General features: G+C 40.8%; 1 protein-coding gene across 1 annotated transcript; it reads left to right on the forward strand.

Moving 5' to 3' along the window:
* Window positions 1-8678: 8678 nt before the first annotated feature.
* Window positions 8679-13869, forward strand: LOC306970789 (organic cation/carnitine transporter 2-like; the record flags this gene model as incomplete). Its single annotated transcript, XM_079566819.1, has 6 exons — window positions 8679-8798; window positions 9961-10140; window positions 10424-10516; window positions 11264-11424; window positions 13637-13763; window positions 13852-13869. 6 exons carry the CDS (start codon window positions 8679-8681, stop codon window positions 13867-13869), a joined length of 699 nt encoding a protein of 232 aa, XP_079422945.1.
* Window positions 13870-20366: the final 6497 nt, after the last annotated feature.

A 20366-nucleotide genomic window follows, 5' to 3' on the forward strand; every position in this document is an offset into this window, starting at 1 on the left:
ATCATAGTCATTAAAGTTTAGTGTTATGTGAATATGCAAAGGAAAGTTTGATTTTGATAAAAAATATATTGTTGAAGAATAAAGGTGCAACTTTTCATTGCAACTCTTGGAAGAATGGCCCGCGAAATCAGGGATTTTGGCCCGCAAAGTCCTGGAGGGACTGATTAGGAAAATCTCTAAACCTCATTGAAGCTTCAATCCTGACCTTTTCTTTCTTTTTTGATAGACTACAGTTTCCGTGCATGGCCCAGCAGGAAACAACACCAAGTGGAGTAGTTCATATGGAGTCAAAATTTTAATTTTATTTTTATTCCCTATCTCATTCTGTTCATCTATATTGGATGCTGTTATATTTTACTATGGAGCCTTCATGTAAAGAGCAATACAATTGTGTCAAGCTTTAATTTTTGTTTTCTTACATGCCCTACACTTTATGTAATACTCCCAACTATACTGTTAAGTTGGAAAGACTGTTGATGAGAATGAAAAAATAATAATAATGTAATAAAAATAATAATAATAATACAATACATATAATAAATGTGGGAAAAGACAAATCTCTGGCATTTATTTCCCATACTGATCATGGATGACAGTACAGTGTTTGTACGTACATACTGTATCAGCCACAGGAATGACTGCCGGAGTCTATCCAGTTTGGGAACCTCAGGATTTCATCTCTGCTGTTTGCAGACGATGTTGTTCTGTTGGCTTCATGACATCAGGACCTTCAGCGCACTCTGGGGCGGTTTTCAGCTGAGTGTGAAGCGGCCGGGATGAGGATCAGCACCTCCAAATCTGAGGCCATGGTTCTCCACTTGAAAAAGATGGCTTACCCTCTGTCAGAGAGTCCTTGCCTCAAGTGGAGGAGTTCAAGTATCTCGGGGTTGCGTTCACGAGTGAGGGATGGATGGAGTGTGAGATCGACAGACGATCGGTGCGGTGTCAGCAGTGAAGTGGTCGCTGTATTGGACTGTTGTGGTGAAGAGGGAGCTGAGTCATGTCGCAAAGCTCTCGATTTACCGATTGCTCTGGGTAATGATCGAAAGGACAAGATTGCAGATACAAGCGGCCGAAATGAGTTTCCTTCGCAGGGTGGCTGGGCGCTCCCTTCGAGATAGGGTGAGGAGTTCAGTTTCCCGGGAGGAGCTCGGTGTAGAGTCGCTGCTCCAGCTGAGGTGGCTCGGGCATCTGTTCCGGATGCCTCCTGGTCACCTCCCTCAAGAGGTGTTCCAGGCATGTCCTATTGGGAGGAGGCCTTGTGGAAGACCCAGGACACGCTGGTGGGACTATGTCTCCGAACTGGCCTGGTGTCGCCCCGGAGTCCCCCAGCTGATGGCAGCATCTCTGCTGAGACTTCCGGTAGACAGCATGAGACCGGTGTAGCGTGAGCTAAAGCCGAAAACCCTTAATAAACCCCTTAAAAGTTACCTGGAGATGAGTGTTTGAGTGAGGTATGCTTCAAGGGAATGAATTTACGTTCGGGAGTAACCGCGCGTCAATGTAATACAACAACGAAGAAGAAACGTGGCAAGAACCGTAAGCCAAACAAGGAACGGGAAGACATGGCTACCGGCGCTGATAAAAACTTCGAGGAGAGCATGAAAGAGATGATAACGGCGCTACGAGAGGACATCTCTAAACAGTTTGGCGAACTCAAACAGGATGTCGAAAAACTCTCAAAAGATACCAGAGATCTACACAAAGACATCAAGGAGATCCGCAATGACATGCTGGAGATCTCGAAGAAACAAGAGGAAGCGAGTGAACGAATAAATGGACTGGAAGAGAGAGAAACGCTCTCACAAGCGATCTTATCCTACATTGTATCCGAGCAACGAGACATGAGAGAGAAAATAGACTATTTAGAAAATAAATCGAGACAGAACAACATCCGGATCTATCAGGTGAAAGAGGGCGCGGAAGGCGCTGACATGGTGGGATTCGTCACCCGTCTTTTCGCTGAGAAACTGGGGATTCCTGCTAGCGAGATGATGATCGTAGCCGCGCACCGCTCTCTTGCCAAAAGGCCCACGGACGAAGCTCCACCACGCTCTATAGTGGTGCGCTTTTTGCAATGGGATACTCGTCAAAAAGTGTTGAAAGCAGCGTGGATACAGCGAGACATCAGATACGGAGAAAGACGTATATACTTTGACAGAGACTACTCAGCAAAGGTGCAACATGAGAGGGCGCGATACGGACCAATTCGAGGGCGACTACGAGAGAAAAACATCAAGTCTCACATCATTTACCCAGCGAAGATGAAGGTGTTCATAGATGACGACACAATCATATTTGAGACACCGGAGGAGGCAACGGAACAGCTGGTGACGCGAGGAATTCTTCAGGAGCCACCACCGCCCGCAGAAACAAGAGCATCGCTATCGAAGTCTTCCCCATTTGCAAGAGTGGGTATGCAAGTGAATGAAAAGGCGATAAACGACCTCATCACGGAGTTAAAGAGAAAGACTTCATCGAGAGCGGACACTCGATAATATCCAAGCAACGAATAACAAAGGTAAAGTGTGTCAGGCTGAATAATCTACTGTTTTCTTATAATCAAGTACAATGAGACGAATAAAGTAGACACAATATTATTTATTGAAATACCCCATTAAGCTATGATTTTGTGAAGTAATTTAAACTTTGTATGGGGTCAATTTTGGTTGTACTTCATAAATAATAAGCCTGAGAGTTTGTATTAAACATTCCCTGTTATTAACTAAAAATAAAAAGAAGATGATGATGGAAGTAAAATGGGGTTTGAAGGGTCATGCTGTCTATCACCTCATACTGGGCTCATGGCCCAAGATTCCAACGTCTGTATATGGAATCACCTCCTTTGGCAGAAACAGAAATAGTCTGCCACCACTGGAAGTCAAAAGAAAAAGTCACTCACTTTAATTTGTCACTACTCACTTTTGTGGTTCTTTTGTTTTTTGTTTGGTTTGTTGTCCCTGGGGGGGGGAAATGGGGTGGGGGGAAAGACTACAGTTACCAATATCATAATACGTCTAACACAAGACTTGCTTCATTGAATAAGGTAAAGAATATTAAATGAACGTAAATATAATTACATATAACGTTAATGGTTTAAATAACCCAATAAAAAGAAATAAAATACTTAAGCAAATTGAATATATGGAGGGGAACATTATTTTCCTGCAAGAAACAAGACTGTCTTCAGTCGAGCATAAAAAATTAGGAAAGCTCTGTAAAGCTCAAGTGTTTTACTCATCATTTAAATCATCTCGAAGAGGAGTCATTATAATGATTAAAAATAGTATACCTTTCAAAGCGGAAAAAATAATTAGGGATAAGGAAGGTAGATTTGTATTAGTTAATGGTCACATAGAAGGGAAGTATCTTACATTACTTAATATATACAATCCCCCGGAAGAAGGTACAAGCGTAATAGAAAAGATCACCGCTTTGGTTGTTGAATATACCAAAGGTGTTCTTGTGTTAGGAGGAGATTTTAACCTCTTGATGGATGAAAAAATGGACTCGCAAAGCAAAATTAAGCATAAAGCTCGGAATGATGCAGCTATGATGAGAAGATTCTGTAAGGAGATGGGATTATCAGATGTGTGGCGAACATACAATATAAATTAGAAAGATTACACTTTCTTCTCTCCAGTTACCGGGAATTATTCAAGATTAGATTATTTTTTCATGTTTTGTAAAGATATAACCAGGGTGGGAAACATTAAGATGGGAACAATAACCCTATCGGACCATGCCCCTGTTCAAATAACACTTGATATAATGCAAAAGAAAACTGTGTGTATTTGGAGACTTAACAACTCATTACTTATAGACGATAATTTCAAGCTAAAAATGAAAGAAGTCATTAAAGAATATATACAGTTAAACGACACGGAAGAAACAAACCCAGTTATTCTTTGGGAAGGTCTAAAAGCTGTCTTAAGAGGGGAAATCATAGCCTTTGCTTCTTTCCGTAAAAAACTAATGAATCAAGAAAGGAAAAAACTTGAGATTGAGATTGAACAGAATGAAAAAGAATATAAAATGACTAAAAGTATGGATACTCTGAAAACGCTTGAAGAAGCGAAAAGAAAAATGAGTGACTATACAAATCTCGAAGTTCAAAGAGATCTTTCAATTTTAAGACAAACGACTTATGATGGAGGTCCGAGGGCCGCAAAGATGCTTGCATATAAAATAAGAAAGCAACAAAAGCAAGCTCTGGTGGAGAAAATTGACATGGATGATACAATTTTAAGAAATGGAGTGGAAATTGCAAATCAATTTGCAGAATATTACGAACAATTATACAATTACAAAGAAAGTGACAAAATAGTTCCCTCTAAAATCTCAAGTTTCTTCCAAAAGATTCACCTCCCACAAACTACAGAAGATCAAAATAAAAGTCTTGTGGAGAAAATCTCTGAACTGGAAATTCAAACTAATATTGGTAAACTGAAAATGAATAAGTCACCTGGTTGTGATGGTTTTACAAATGAGTTTTATAAAGAATTCAAACACGAAATTACCCCCCTCCTATATAAAGCCTTCAATTGGGCACTAAACAACAAGACCTGGGCAACAACATGGAACTCAGGCATTATAACGGTGATACATAAACAAGGAAAAAACCCAGCTGACTGCGCGTCTTACAGACCAATTAGTTTATTAAATACCGACCATAAAATTCTATCGGCAATATTGGCTAACAGATTATCAAAAGTAACACCATCACTTGTAAAGTCTGACCAAGCAGGATTTATAGGACAAAGGCACCTTGTTGACAATATTAGAAGAACTTTGAACGTTTTGCATATCGCACAGAAACATAACATACCTATAGGAATTCTTACGTTAGATGCAGAGAAGGCCTTCGATAAGGTTGTATGGCCATACCTGTTCGAAACACTTACAAAATTTGGAATACATGAAATATTTATTGACTGGATGAAGGCTTTATATAAAAATCCAAATGCTGCAGTGAGAGTAAATGGTACTATATCACGTAATTTTAAATTGTTTAAAGGAATAAGACAGGGCGATCCCTTATCTGGATTACTTTTTGCTCTATGTATAGAGCCATTAGCCGAGCGAATTAGACAAGAAAATACTATAAGCGGATTAAACATTGCGGAAGAAAATCATAAACTGTCATTATATGCTGACGATATAGTTGTTTACTTGGAAAATCCTGAGTCCTCACTAAATCCATTGATGGAAATTATACAAGAATTTGGAAGTATCTCTGGGTATACTCTAAATGTGAATAAATCAGAAATTATGCTCATTGGTTGCTCCATTAAGGAGGAAACAAAACGAAAATACCCTTTCCATTGGGATAAAGAAATTATAAAATATCTCGGAATCAACATTACAAAAGACTTGGATAATCTCTACAACAAAAACTTTGGAGAATTGATAACTGTAATTAGGCAGGAATTCAATAGGTGGTCAATGATACCTTTTTCACTATGGGAGAGAATCAAAATTATACAAATGAATGTGCTCCCACGATTTTTATTTCTCTTTACAGCTCTACCTATATATATACCTCAAACTACCTTTAAACAGTGGGACTCAATGTTCTCAACATTTATCTGGAATCATAAAAAAGCAAGAATATCACTCAACTACCTAAAACTTCCAAAGGAAATGGGAGGTTTAGGGTTTCCAAATTTCAAATCTTATTATCAAGCAGCACATATTAGAAATATCGTTGAGTGGATGACAGGAAAACTGAACACAAAATGGAGAGAAATGGAGGCATTTGAAGAACATATTCCGCTCAATACTCTCCCCTTTGTTGAGTGTAAAAATGTGAAGGAAAAAATAAAAAACATATGGGTAAAAGAAACACTTAAAGTGTGGAACCAAATGTGTCGGGAACAAAAAATCGTAAGGGACTTAGTTTTTTTAAGACAAATTAAAAATGACCCTGATTTTATGCCAAATAAAATAGATGAGACATTCCAAAGATGGACGAACAAAGGATTATTTATATTTGGACAACTACTCGGTGATACAGAAATAAAGTCTTTTGAAAGAATTGCCCAACAGTATGAGATACCAAATGCCCATGTGTTCAGATTTTTTCAGATTCGTAGCTACATTCAGCAGGCTCTAAAAAATAGAAATGTTGAGGATATTCATCCATTTGCTAGATATATGATCAGAACACATGACGTGGGTGTGGAAAGAAAATTCCTAACCAAAATTGTCAAACTTATAAAGAAACCAAACCTGGATATTATCTATAAAGTTAAAAATAAATGGGAAAAGGAACTCTCTATAACTATTTTAGAAACAGATTGGGGACAAATTTGTAAAAACATTCATCTAACTACACATTCGAATTATTGGAGAGAATTTTCTTGGAAAATTGTTAATCGGTACTTTAAAACACCTAATATACAAAAGAAATATAAAAATGTAACATCTGACTGCTGGCGAAATTGTGGGGAACGTCAGGCAGACCATACTCATGTCTTCTGGTCATGCAGGACTATAAAAGAATTTTGGGAAAAATCCACTGAGGAACTGTCATTGATGTTCAATACCAAAATTGAAAGTGACCCCTTAACTATACTACTTGGAAAGATTCCGGACAACATGATGGAGAAAGAGTCGCACCTGTTTCTAATTGCAAGAATAATAATGATTAAACAAATTACAAAAAACTGGCAAAAACCATGTATTTTTATGAATACATGGAAAGACTTAATGTATAAAATACACGAAATGGAAAAAATAACAATGAATCTCAGAACTAAAAATGAGGTATTCAAAAACAGATGGGAAATTTGGGAACAATATCTTTCCAAAATAAACTAGAATGTATTTAATAAAATAATGTAGAATGGGACTAAGAGGTATACAACGTAAATGACAAGGTCACAACTGACTTTCAAGGTAACCCCCCTCCTCCCCTTTTACTTTATAACAATTTATTTTGAGACTACAGTACTTTAAATAAGGAAATTTGAGTAGAATGGATATGTAATGTATGTGTATATATGTGTATGCATGTGTACGTGCATGTACGCGCAGATGGGTATATGTATTTGTGTATCTATTTGTATGTGTATGTACATAAGTGTGCCTAGGTGTTGTGAATGCATGCATGTATATGTTTGTATATATACGTATATGTAGATGTATGAACTTCGTAACGTGCAAATGTAGATGTATGTATATGTATGTGGGTGTGTATGCACAGTATGTATGTACGTATATACATATGTTTCTTTGTGTTTGTTTTTATTTAATATCATTCTTTATTATTATTATTATTTATTTACAGCGCACAAACCCATAAATTGCAAATAAAAAAATAAATAAATAAAAATAAAAAAATCCAGCACAAGTTTCCTTCATCGGGTAAATACATAAAAAGTAAAGAGTGTAAAAATAAAAAATGACAAGTTATACACACACCTTGCACAATACACCGATGAGAAAAAAATCTCCCTATTTTTCACAACCCAATGTTGGCAAGTATGAATGTTTTGGATATCCTTCCACAAGCTTCTCACAATAGTTGGGAGGAGTTTGGTCCATTCCACTTAACAGAACTGGTGTAACTGAGCCACATTTGCAGGCCACCTTGCGTGCACCTTCCTTTTCAGCTCTGCCCAGACATTTTCAACTAGATTGAGATCAGGACTTTGTGATGACCTCTTCAAAACATTGACTTTGATATCCTTCCACCACTTTGTAACCAGTAATGGTCATGTGCCTTGAGAATTGTCCATTTGGAAGACCCATCTGCACCCAAGCCTTAACTTCCCTTCTTCATCGATGGTCATTATGGCCAAAGAAATATTTTTTTCCGCGTCAGACCACAGGATATGCCTCCAAAAATCCAAAAGTCTTTATTGTTTTTTCATTTGCCAACTCCAAACTGGCTTTTTGATATTTCTTTTGGAGTAAGAGCTTCTTCCTGGCAGAGTGCCCTCTCAGCCCATGTCAGGACTTGTTTCACTGTGGATGATGTCAAACTCTTACCAGTTTTAGCATCTTCACCAGGTCATTTGCATTTGTTCTTGGGTTGATATTCACATTTCAGACCACAGCACGTTCATCTCTCGGACAGAGAACCTGCCTTCTTTCTGATCTGTATGATGGCTGGACATTTCCATCATTGTTTGAACCAATGAACCTGCACCTTCAAGTGTCTTGAAATTGCACCAAAGGATGAACCAGACTTGTGCTTCCAAGGTCATGACATTGTCATTTGGGCTAATCTCAAATTGTTTAAAGGTATACTAATCTTTGTGTGTGTAAACTTTTGGTTTTATAAAAAGTAATACAAAGTTGTGTAGAAAATGCTATATCTCAAACAAATACTTTTTTTTTTTTTTAATTCTAATTGCTCTAAAAAACAAAACAAAACAAAAATCGAAAAGAAAAAGACACCAAAAATGAAAACTAATCCACAAAAATCCAACATTCAAGTAAACCAGATCTAAAATGCATTAATAATTATCCAAGACCCAAATGCTTGAACTGTTTTAATGATTCAACTTGAATCAACAAGACTGCCTGATCAAAGGACACCACAGTGATACCTGAGAACCGTGTGGGGCGGAAGTGATGCTGGAATCATGAAGGATTTTGACCAAGCAATTGCCTTCTTGGGTGAATGGGGCCTTTTTCAGAAGATTATGTTTTTTTCTATTTGTCTGAGCATGATCTCAAACCCATTTAGTCTGGGGATCGTCTTTGTGTATGACACTCCAAAGCACCAGTGTTTTATTCCTCCGAGCAACCTGACCCAGGAGTGGCTTGAAGCTGTCATCCCAGTCAGTGTGAGTATTCTTCTACCTGTTTCTATTTTAAGCATTGTGTGGAGTGGGCCTGGGTTATAGCTGCTTCTTCAAGAACCAAAGATATGCCGCATGTAAGTAAGTGCTTTATTTGTCATTGTACAACCGTACAAAAAAATGTTTGGCCTGTTTTTGAAGGTAGAGGAAACCGTAGCACAAATGTCATTAGCTCAAAGCTAGCTGTTTGTTTACTTTTAAAAAGCTGCTTTCTTAAGAACAATCTGCAATAAAAAAAAATCCACCAAACCCCACAAAACACGGCAAAGACGTACAAAAGCTTCCAGGAAAACAATGTGGAACACAGTAGCCACAAATGCAGCTGGCAGAAAATGGCAAATAAAACCAGCTGTATCAGCTGCTTGTTTTATGGCATTTTAACAGTGGTAGTCTTCATGCGCACACAGCACACTAAAATGTGGCGTGTGTGCTTGAGGTTGTGACATAGAACTATGACTGTCAATAAACGGGTGCATCAGCCCTCTTTCTCTCTCTGCTGTTTACTGTGTGTGTCAGCTACACTGGTATGACCTGGCTTATCTTATCCTTTGAATATAGTAGAGTGAGAGAGCAGGTGCTTTGTAATTAAAAAAAAAGACAACTGGTATCCTGGAGACATAATGCTTGTTAAACATTGCCAAAAAAAATCTAATAATAATAATAACGGCTTACATGTGAAAGCCTGTGTTACCAAGTTTCTCAAAGCGCTACACTGTAATCATTCATTCACTCCATACTCGGCGTGGTAAGCTACTATTGTAGCCAGAGCTGTCCTGGGGTAGACTGGTGGAAGTCTGTGCCATCGCCAACCACTCACTCACTGCATTTATTCTGGCCTATTGTTCATGTTTTTAGTGGTAGAGGAAACCGGAGTACCCGGTGGAAAGCTACGCAGACACAGGAAGAACATGTAAACACACAGAAACGCCCCCTCTGGCCGGTAATTGAACCCTGGACCTTCTAGCTGCCGAAACATTGCATCTGTCAATGTAATTGAAGTAAAAGTACAAAGCTCTGATCTGTAACTCTACTCAAGTATAGTACAGATCCTCAAGTACTCTACTTAAGTAAATGTATAAGTTGCTGATGGCCTCTGGCCTGAAGGCACCCTATACTTAAAAGGTGTGTGCATGTCTCTTGTTCTAAGGTGGTGAACAGTGTGGAGGAGCGCAGCCGCTGCAGCAGGTACAGGCTGGATGTGGTCATGAATCTGTCGGCTCAAGGTTCTTCTCCTGATGACGTGAACCTCACTGAGCTGCAGCAGGAGCCCTGTGTGGACGGCTGGAGCTACAGCAAAGACATCTACCAGTCCACTATAGTCACTGAGGTATTGCTCGAGATGCAAATGTCTGAGCCAAAAGAGCATCGACGCCTGTACAACAGGCTCTCCTCTGACAAGGCAAATTTCTGTCTGCATTCTGACATCCACACAATAGTTCATATGAGAAACAAATTCATTAATCATGTGTAAATTCCACTGACACTCCTGCACACACATATTCATGTGTTCATTTGTTCCATCATTCATTTATTCTGATATATGCATATTAGTACACACAGGCAGTATTCTTAAAGCCCATATGATTTCTGTTGTACAAATTTATTTTCAGTTTGACCTTGTGTGCAACGACCAGTGGAAACAGCCGTTCACAAGCACAATTTATTTTATTGGATGTTTTGTTGGCAGCTTCATTTTTGGACAAGTATCTGACAGGTAAGAATAATGTTCATGATCTCAAACATACGAATGGACACTTCAGCTTGGACTTGAAATACCAACAGCTCATATAACAGTGTATTTTACTTCCTCCATTCTGTAGATTTGGCAGAAAGCCTGTGCTTTTCACAACCATGGCTCTACAGGCATTGTTTATGTTTTTTCAAGCCTTTTCAACTTCGTGGGCCATGTTCGCGGTCCTGATGTTATTTACTGGTGTTGGAAATATGGCCAATTTTGTGGCTGCTTTTGTCGCAGGTATGAACCAAATCATTGGTTCATTTTCATTCATACTAAAACTTTTTTCTCAATATAAGGATCTGAGATTTTCACTGGGAATGTTCGGCTGTTGTTCTTCACACTGGGCACAGGTTTTACTTATTCAACGGGATACCTGCTGATGCCGCTTTTGGCTTTTTTCATGCGTGACTGGAAATCTTTTCAAATGGCAATTTCGCTGCCAATCCTGCTTTACCTCCCATTCTGGTGGTGAGTTTCATGTCAGCAATCAATTATGTAATTAATGGCATTTATGAGTATACATGTGATGTTATTCCTGCTCCATCCTTTTGGTTGACGCACCTCCTATGGTGCGTTTTCAGGTCAGCTGGTACCACCTTTCACTGATGTTTCGCCCCCTAGCCAGTACATCTCCCGGTGGGGGGGCGGTGGCTGAATAGGGACGTCTCCCTGCCACCCCCTGCAGCTGACCCTACTTTGTGTTGTCCCTCAGATCTCCTCCTTCCTCAGCACCCACAACCAGAAGCTTGTCTTCTCCACCTCTTCCGCCAACTCCTTAATGGCCCTCCTCAGCTTTGCTCCTGCGATCCCGACATCTCTGAGCAAGCGCAGCATGGATTTCCCCACAAAGCCCCTGCTGCCTACCTCTACAGGGTTTAGTAGCCACCTCTCTGCATTCTGCTGCAAGCTCTGTGTATTTCAGCCTCTTGAACTCGTTTGCCACCTGGATTCCCTCCTCCCACGGGACAGTTAGCTCTATGATGAGGACCCTTTTCTGCTGCCTCGACCAAAGCACTGTGTCGGGCCTGAGTGTTGTCTGTGTAATCTCTGACGGGAAGACCAGCTGAAGATCCACGATCATCTCCCAGTCCTGTCCTGGCATAAGAGCATGCGTTCTGGCTGCTTGTCTCTGGTGCCCTTGACCTGATTTCACGAACTGGAGGTATGGTGTCTGAATCCTCCTGCTGTTGTTTGCAGCTACTCTACAGGTCTCCAGTTACTCCGCCAGTTTACGCAGGACTTGGTTGTGTGATGATATGGTTGGTGTGTCTCCAACTGTAGCGACCTTGGGAAAGTGCCACCTTGCACCCTGACAAAATGCGCTGAAGGCCTGCACTTCCGCTTCCACACAGAGGGCACTTGTTCTCTGATGCAAAGGAAAGGGCAAGGTTCCGAGGGCATGGAAGCGTGTCGCACGTTACCCTCAGTAGGAAGCTCAGGCGGGCCTATGGGAGATGCAAAATGTCTGCCCAGCTGATGCCCCTGCTTGCGACAGCATCCCATTTCGTCCCCTTGGTTGCCTTGTGACACTGCCTTGATGTACAGCTGGTCATGCTCTTCCTGCGTGACTTCTTCGACCACCATAGTCTTCCTTTGCTCCCTTGTGGCTTTAGACCAAAAAAGTATCTTGTCCCCAGAACCCAATCCTGACCTCCCGCGCTTAACCTTTCCCAGAACTTCTTTGTACTGCAAACTACAGTACTAAAAGGCCGCTTGACCTCTTCTTCTGCTTTCCAGCGGCGTCCTGTGCGAACCTCTGCGTTTGCGCACCTCACAAGCTGGTCTTTTGACTCTTTGATCTCTAGCACCTGGCATAGATATTGGAAAGTTCCATTGAATTCTGATTCACTGATTTCTCTTTGGAATATCCTGGTGGCACGGAATCAATTTGAAAATGTTTGCCTCGGTCTATGTCCGGTCCTGTCAGTGTCCAATACGGAAGTGAAACAATAAACAGCACAAAAAAGAGTCAAACTATTGATAACTGGGTGAACATTTTAGCAATTTGTATAAATGTTAAAATGCACAAGCGATTCTGAAATGCAACATGCAATGGAATTAGGCCACTTTCTTTTAGCTTGTTGCGTTTAAAGATTGAAACAGTGACAAGTGAGCAGCAGGGCCAATGGACTTTTTGCACCCCCCACCACATTTTTGTTCTTGGTATTTGATATTCACATTTCAAACCACAGCAAGTTAACCTCTGGGACACAGAACCCGCCTTCTTTCTGATCTGTATGATGACTGGACATTTCCATCATTGTCTAAACCAATGAACCTGTACCTTCAGGTGTCTTAAAATTGCACCAAAGGATGATGTAAACTTCTGACTTTGTAAAAACAAATCTAAAAACAATTCTATCCCTCATTCTTCTGGCATTTAGCAAATGGAAATATTAAAAAAAAATTCTAATTGACCTATAAAGTAAAAGTTAAGCTTGGTCACTAAAGAAAAAAAATGCAAATGTGTATTTTTCTCCTCTGTAAATGTCCACAACCAACTGAAACGTGTTTCAACTAGTGTTTCTTATCATACCACTGAGATCCTGGTGGCATATATTTAGCAGGGTAGAACTCAAAGGTTAACCTGCAGGTTAGAACTAAAAGGCTGTATAACATTTGGATTATAAAATCCAGAATGTTTCCAGCAGTACAAAACGTGACGTAATGGGTAATCAAAGAATGGATTTGCATAAGGACCTGATAGATAACCTATTTGAATCTCATATTTGTCCACATCTCCATGGAGACAAGCAGGAGACGTCCCCGATTCCAGTTAAGTTACAGTCAGGTCTGAGGAGGCGTGAGCCGCTCAAAGCAAACACACATTTGTTTTTATTAGGTATTTTTGAATGATAGGAACATCTGGGAATACATGGGACTGCTCTCTACGAGACACAATGAGGAGATAGTTTAAATCAGTGAGTGATCGTCCAGACAGTGATTTGACTAAGACACGGGGCCATGCGGGGCCCTTTGGAACTTGCCCAGTCTATAGGAAACACAGGGTCTGCAAATGAGCTTAAAAACATAAATGAAAAACAACGTAACGTGCTCCGTTGTAATTTATTGTTAAATGGTGCAGGGTGATCCCAGAGTCTCCCCGCTGGCTGCTGTCTCAGGGCAGAGTGGACGAGGCTGAGGCCATTGTGAGAAAAGCTGCTGATATGAACAAAGTCGACGTTCCACCAGTTGTGTTTGAAGAAGAAATGGTAAAACAATATTTCAAAATATAACCACGTAATGCTCTTCAAATTCCTCCTAAATTCTTTCTCAATTCTTTATCTTGTCACAATACAGTTTGATCTGCAGACCTGATTGATTCTTGTAACATGTGGATTTTTTCTTCTTTACTCCCACTGCCAGACATATTCAAAAACCTAGTGCTTAGTGACTTGTACCATTTACATCCTTTGCAGACCCAAGGCCCAAAACCCGAAAAGGAGAAACGCTACACTGTGTTGGATTTGTTCAAAACCAGCAACATCAGAACCACAACAATGATTCTGTGTTTCATTTGGTGATTTTTACACATTATAACCGTGTGAATAATTGGAATTTACATTAGACTTTTCCCCATACAGGTTTAGTGTGTCAGTTGGTTATTTCGGGGTGACCTTGAACACATCCAAACTCACCCCTGACCCCTATCTGGGCAGTTGTATATCTGCAATGGTGGAGTTCCCGGCCTATTTTATCACTTGGCTCTCTATAAAGCACAGTCCCCGTAAGGTCTTCACATTCAGCGCTATGGTCCTGGGAGGAGTGTGTCTGCTGCTACTGCCTGCCATCCCTCCATGTAAGTCAGGGGTCTCAAACTCATTTGGAGCGGGGGCCAAAAATGCAAACCCAGTGTTGGTCGGGGGCCTCAACAGATTTAGCCTTTTTTATTAAGCCAATTATGATTTAGCAACTTTTTATTGTTTGCTATCGTATATCTTAAGATAAACGGCACATTACCTATCTGCACATTTTTAAGCTTCTTCTTAAGCATTTTTAAATTTGTAATTAATCTCATTTTGGTTCAGGGCATCACTGACTGTTTCAGAAGCTCCTCTCTCTCAGTCCGCTGCTTTAAGTCCGTGTCTTTGTTGAAAAAAGTTGATAAGTCGTTTGCAGAAGCGCTGCATCTCCCTCCTCTGTCTGATGTTGTCATTCTCACGTCCGCACGGTCCGCTATGCTAGTCCTTGGAGTGAAGAGCGGCATTGGAAAATCATGGGAAATGTTGTTCTAATGTGTTCAATGCAATTTACCGGCGGGCCGCATATAATATAAATAAGAAATCTTCTCGCGGGCCACAAAAAAATACCTCGCGGGCCGCATTTGGCCCCCGGTCCGCATATCTGAGACGTCTTTCGTCCGTAAATTGTCTATTAAGGGGTCTGTAAATAATCATTTTTGAAATATGGTCCCAGAGTGGAGAGATTTTTTTTTCAAATGCTGTTTTTGAGACCCATCATTACCACCTGTTATTATTACATCTTCTTGAGGTGTGTAATGCTTCCGACCTTATTATGGCTTTGATTGTAAAATTTAGATGCCTGCGGCAATCACTGATGGACCGGGCGTTAGTAGTGCAGTCTTCAGCCCTGTCTGCAGACCTGGGTCTATCTATAGCCTGTCCGTACATGGGGGGGACTCTCCCTCTTATGGTTTCTCTTTTTGTCCCATGTTTTTTTTGTTTTTGTGTGTGTGTGTTTTCTTGCCATGTTGGAGGGTCTGAGGATGGGTCATTCTTCCATTAGCGCAATAACAGCAGGGGGTGCTATAACTAGGAAGGTACCTTTATAAACTGTTGCTACAACAGCGTCTAGAAATCCAGAAAAGAATACCAGTATTTAGGCCCGCAAGTTTGTTTGACAAAAGCCCTATTTGCAGGGGATTAGAATTACCTGGGGACGTTGGTATAAGTGAAATTATCCCAGGACATCAGCTAATTTTTATGTCTCCTTTAATCCGCTCGCTTTGAAACAGCCAACGCATCCAAACTTTCCTCCATTTTGGTATGCCTAACGCTACCATGGCAACGGGGCTGTAAGTAAGGGATAATGTATAGAACGCTGGTCATTATCGGGAAATTTTACTACTAGCAAGGCTAGTAGCTAGCCTAGCTACTTAGTTGAAGGCGCAGTTGGAGAGGAGGAATGGTGGTGAATCTATGGGTAAGTTGAAAGTCAGACTCACGCTAACTTCACGAGCAATTTCCCCAACTTCTCTCGCAGTGACGGGGACAGATAGTGTCCGCTACTACGTACGCGCGGAGTGTACGTAGAAAGCACGAACTCCGTTGCCATTGGCAGCGGTCATTATTTTTCTCAGAGGTCCTTTATCAGACAATAATGACCGGTAGAACGTTGGGAAATCCCATTCAAATCAACGGAGCTTCTACTTACGTTGTGAAGAGCCGTATAATAAGTAAGGGATAATGTATAGAACGCTGGTCATTATCGGGAAAATAAGTACCGACAGGGAGAACTGGGGTCTTGTTTCGCCCTACATAAACTTCTTACACTTTTACGAGGGCCGAAAGGTTTATTTAATGACTTCCGCTGCAAATTGTTCCCAAAAGTTTGTGCGTTACTTGGCAACGTTTGGCTAGGTTAGTAGCAGTAAGGCTAGTAGCTAGCCTAGCTACTTAGCTGAAGGTGCAGTTGGAGGTGGTGAATCTCTGGGTAAGTTGAAAGTCGGACTCACGTTAACTTCACGAGCGATTCCCCCAACTTCTCTCACAGTGACGGGGACAGAGATAGAGTCCGCTACTACGTACGTGCGGACACTGCGGAGTGATATGAAAGACCTGTATTACAAGCACGAATTCCGTTGCTATTGGCAGCGGTCATTATTTTTCTCAGAGGTCCCCTATCAAAAAATAATGACCGGTAGAACGTTGGAAAATCCCATTCAAATCAATGGAGCGCTCTACTTGCGTTGTGAAGGGCCGTATAATAATTCCGGTTAATCTCTGAAACGCCTTAGTTTTTTTTAATGAAAAGACACATTTTTTAAGTTGGTGTTATGCTTTAATAGCACACATTTATTGCTATAGCTTAAATGCAGACATAAATATATTGGCAAAAAGACAAGCTTTTAGCCTGATCTGTTAACAAACCACAGTACTGCATTTGTCCAGTGAGACTTGACCTCGTCTCTTCTGTGGATTATAAACTCATGGAGCAGTTTCATATTCACTGCCAGTTTATCTTTGTAATTCAAGAAAGTGTACACCACATGTACTATCTACTGTGCTTTCTGGGGGAGCGTCACCGTGCTGCACATAGGCCTGTATTACAGCCTATACAGACTCATGATTGTAACTTGTAACTTGTGCCTTTTTGACTCAGCACTACGATGGTTGTGGGTCACATTGGAGATGATTGGTAAATTCTGCATCGTGGGCACTACGAATTTCCTGCTTGCCTACACTGTTGAGGTCTTCCCAACGGTGCTCAGGAATACGGCCACAGGAGTCTGCTCCACATGGGCCCGAATAGGAAGCTGCATAGCTCCATTCATTATACAACTGAGTGAGTAAATATGATTGTTAACTGAAAGCTACTGAGATGATTTTACTCATGCAAAGTTGTCTCTCTCGTAGAACTCTGAAGTCTTTACAATGGTTTTCTGTCTCACATTAAAAGTCTAGTATGTGGATTACCCCAAGGTAGTGGTTTGGGACCTCTTCTCTTTTCTGCTTACCTGCTGATTCATGGGACAAAAGTAATTATGTTCTATCTCGTGAACTGGACCTGATGTATGAGTGGGTTAAAGGTAGTAAGTTAGGCCTGAATAATATATATTTTATAGGTGTGATAATCAGGTCAAAACAAAAGCTGACCCGTGGACCTAAATTAAATTTAAACCTTGCTGGGGAAAGTATAGACCAAGTAGACAAAGCCAAACTGCTGCTGTTAATAAGATGAGACATGCCATTGCTGTGTCAAGAAAAGATGATGATGATGTAAAACACTTAAGAAATAATGACCAAGTCTTAAACTTGCCACTCTTCATATTGTTCTGAAGTGTGGTCCTCTGCTGCTCACAAAGATCTTGCAAAATTACAAGTGTTTCAAACAAAGCTGCAAGACTCGTTCTTGGTCGCTCAAATAAAACTAGTAGAGAACACAAGTATTCTACTCTGTCATGGATCTAAATTAAAGGATATATTGGGAACCTTAGTATATGACACCCTATCAGTTAAAATGCCAGTTTTTATATTTGACTTAAATTATGTGCAAAACAACATCCTAAAACTAATTTCATGAAGAAAACTGTCTCTATAGAGCTATATCCACCTGGAACAGTATTCCAGTAAGTAAGTATTTTTGAACTTAGAAATTAAGTATTATTAGAACATTGTTTGAAGCATCATGTATGTGTGTCGACTAAAGTATTATGAATGTAATGTGTTATGATATATATATTTTTAATACTGCATATATACATATATTTTGTATGAATATGTTCATGCTGTTTTGAAATGGACCCAGGAAGACTAGCTGACTGCTTATTGCTCTCAGCTAATGGGATCAATATAAATACAAACAAACAAATGTGTGCAGCCAGGAGGAGCAGAGGCGGCCATTTTGTATGATTTGCTTATGCTTATCTCTCAGGTTTGTACTTTTCATTCCTACCTCCCATTGTAATGGGGACACTGGCCGTTGGATCGGCTATTGGGGCCTTGTTTCTTCCAGAGACTGTCAGACAACCATTACCTGAAACCATTCAAGACATGCAACACAACAAAAGGTTGGATAGCTTTGATATATTAACGCACTATGACCAGCTATTTTCAATCGCTCTCTCTGTGTCTTTTTAACAGGATAAAGTTCCCCTGCTTGGGCCGACCGAAAACAACAAGCAGTATAGGTCACGTGGAGACAAAATTGTAATTTTTATAGTTTAGTCTGTCATTTTACCCTTTGTATTCACATGTGAGGTATAAGATGCAAATTAAATCACCGTCTTGTGTCTTTTTTCTTCTGCAAATCAACCTCTCTTCCACCTCTGTAATCTCTCTGCACCGGAATAATATGAAAAACACATGAACGATTGTGCATGATACACACTTCAATAAAGGAGGCCACGAAAATGTAGTCATTTACACTTGAAGGAACATTGTTTTTATGTAGCATTGTTGCTACTGTACAGACAATAAATTCATTCATAAATATTGTCTCTATTTTATTTGTTTGGTCAGATCAGTGTGCGTTGAACACTCAAGTGAAGGGCAATTAAGTGACTAGATTTGTGTTTTATTTTGAAGATTAACACAGGTCTGACAGTATTCTTTGACATATTGTGACCAAATCTACCTTATTGGATTAAGGTGAGACACTACAGGCAAAAGTCATTTTTTTAGGTCCAAATTGGTCTCTTAACAGAAAGGACAAGGATGTTGCTGCTGGAAGGGCCTACAGAGTGCGGAAGTATGAGTAGTCAAAGCAGCCTTTAGTTTATCCATTTCTGAAGAATGAAGAGCAACGAGTGATGTAAGGATTACAAGCTATTGTTGCTTCAAGTGTCTAGAATGAAACAAAATCCTTAAAACTTGGAAAAATATTAGCGTCCAGAAGGCGTCCAGAGATAGCTTCCAGACACGTTATCAAGAAATCTGAATAATATCTAAGTCCCTCTGCTTCCTTTCTATGAATTTGTGGCCAGGTATTGACAGTGGGTTGCATATATATCGGCTCCCCGTTACCTTTTCGACATTTTGCCACACTATGGAACACAGATATATTTAATTGAAATTTTATGTGAAAGACACACACTAAGTGACACATAATCGTGAAATGAAATCTATACATTTAGAATATTTTTTATAAATAAAAATCTGAAAAGTGTGATGTGCAAAAGTACCGGCCCCCCTTTCCTTTTAGTGCAAACAATTGCCTTCAGAAGTTGAATTGCTATTGCTCCACAATAGTCTCTTAACAGCATTTGAAGTGAGATCACATTACCGATAGACTCTATTTAGTCATTGGGTCAACATGTGATCATTCAGAAGTCATCAGGCAACTTCTGAATGCAATTGGTTTACTGTCCATTGCATGGCAACCCACTGTATCCCTTGAAGAGTTGCTGTTTGAATCTATAATAGAAACCGCAATCTCAATGGGCGCCGCCATGGGCGCCGCCATGTTTATTTCCCATACCGACTTTGAAGCTAAGCAGGGAAGGGCCTGGTTAGGACTGGGATGGGAGACCGTTCCTCGGAAGCTAAGCAGGGAAGGGCCTGGTTAGGACTGGGATGGGAGACCGTTCCTCGGAAGCTAAGCAGGGAAGGGCCTGGTTAGGACTGGGATGGGAGACCGTTTGGGAACACCAGGAAGCCTGGCGAGAGTAGTGAGTGTGTGCGTGGTTGGTGGTGGGGGCTGATGTGCGCAGACTGGTTGCCTCGCTTATCGTCACCGATTATGGGGTGAATGAATAATGCACCACATTGTTAAGCGACTTTGAGCGTCTGGAAAAGCGCTATATGAGACTAATGCATTATTACTCTTATTATTATTATTACATCCGCGGCCGGCCCCCACGTGACGGTCCCACCGGCCGCGGGCATTGACCACGGGTCCATATGGACCGCGGTGCTGCTGTCCGAGGACAACCCGCCGTCACAAAAACGCGAGTGCACGAGATCTGACTGCCGTGCGTGTGCGCGCATCCAAACAGGGCAGTGTGTGCGTGTGTGCGTACGTGTGTGTATGTGTGTGTGTGTGTGCGCGTGTGTGTGCGCGCGTGTGTGTGCGCGCGCGCATCCAAACAGGGCGATGTTAGCCATCGTCACTCACCCTAAACTGCAGCTGTAGAC

This window comes from Gobius niger, assembly GCF_951799975.1.
Source record: "Gobius niger genome assembly, chromosome: 11".
NCBI classification, from domain to species: domain Eukaryota; kingdom Metazoa; phylum Chordata; class Actinopteri; order Gobiiformes; family Gobiidae; genus Gobius; species Gobius niger.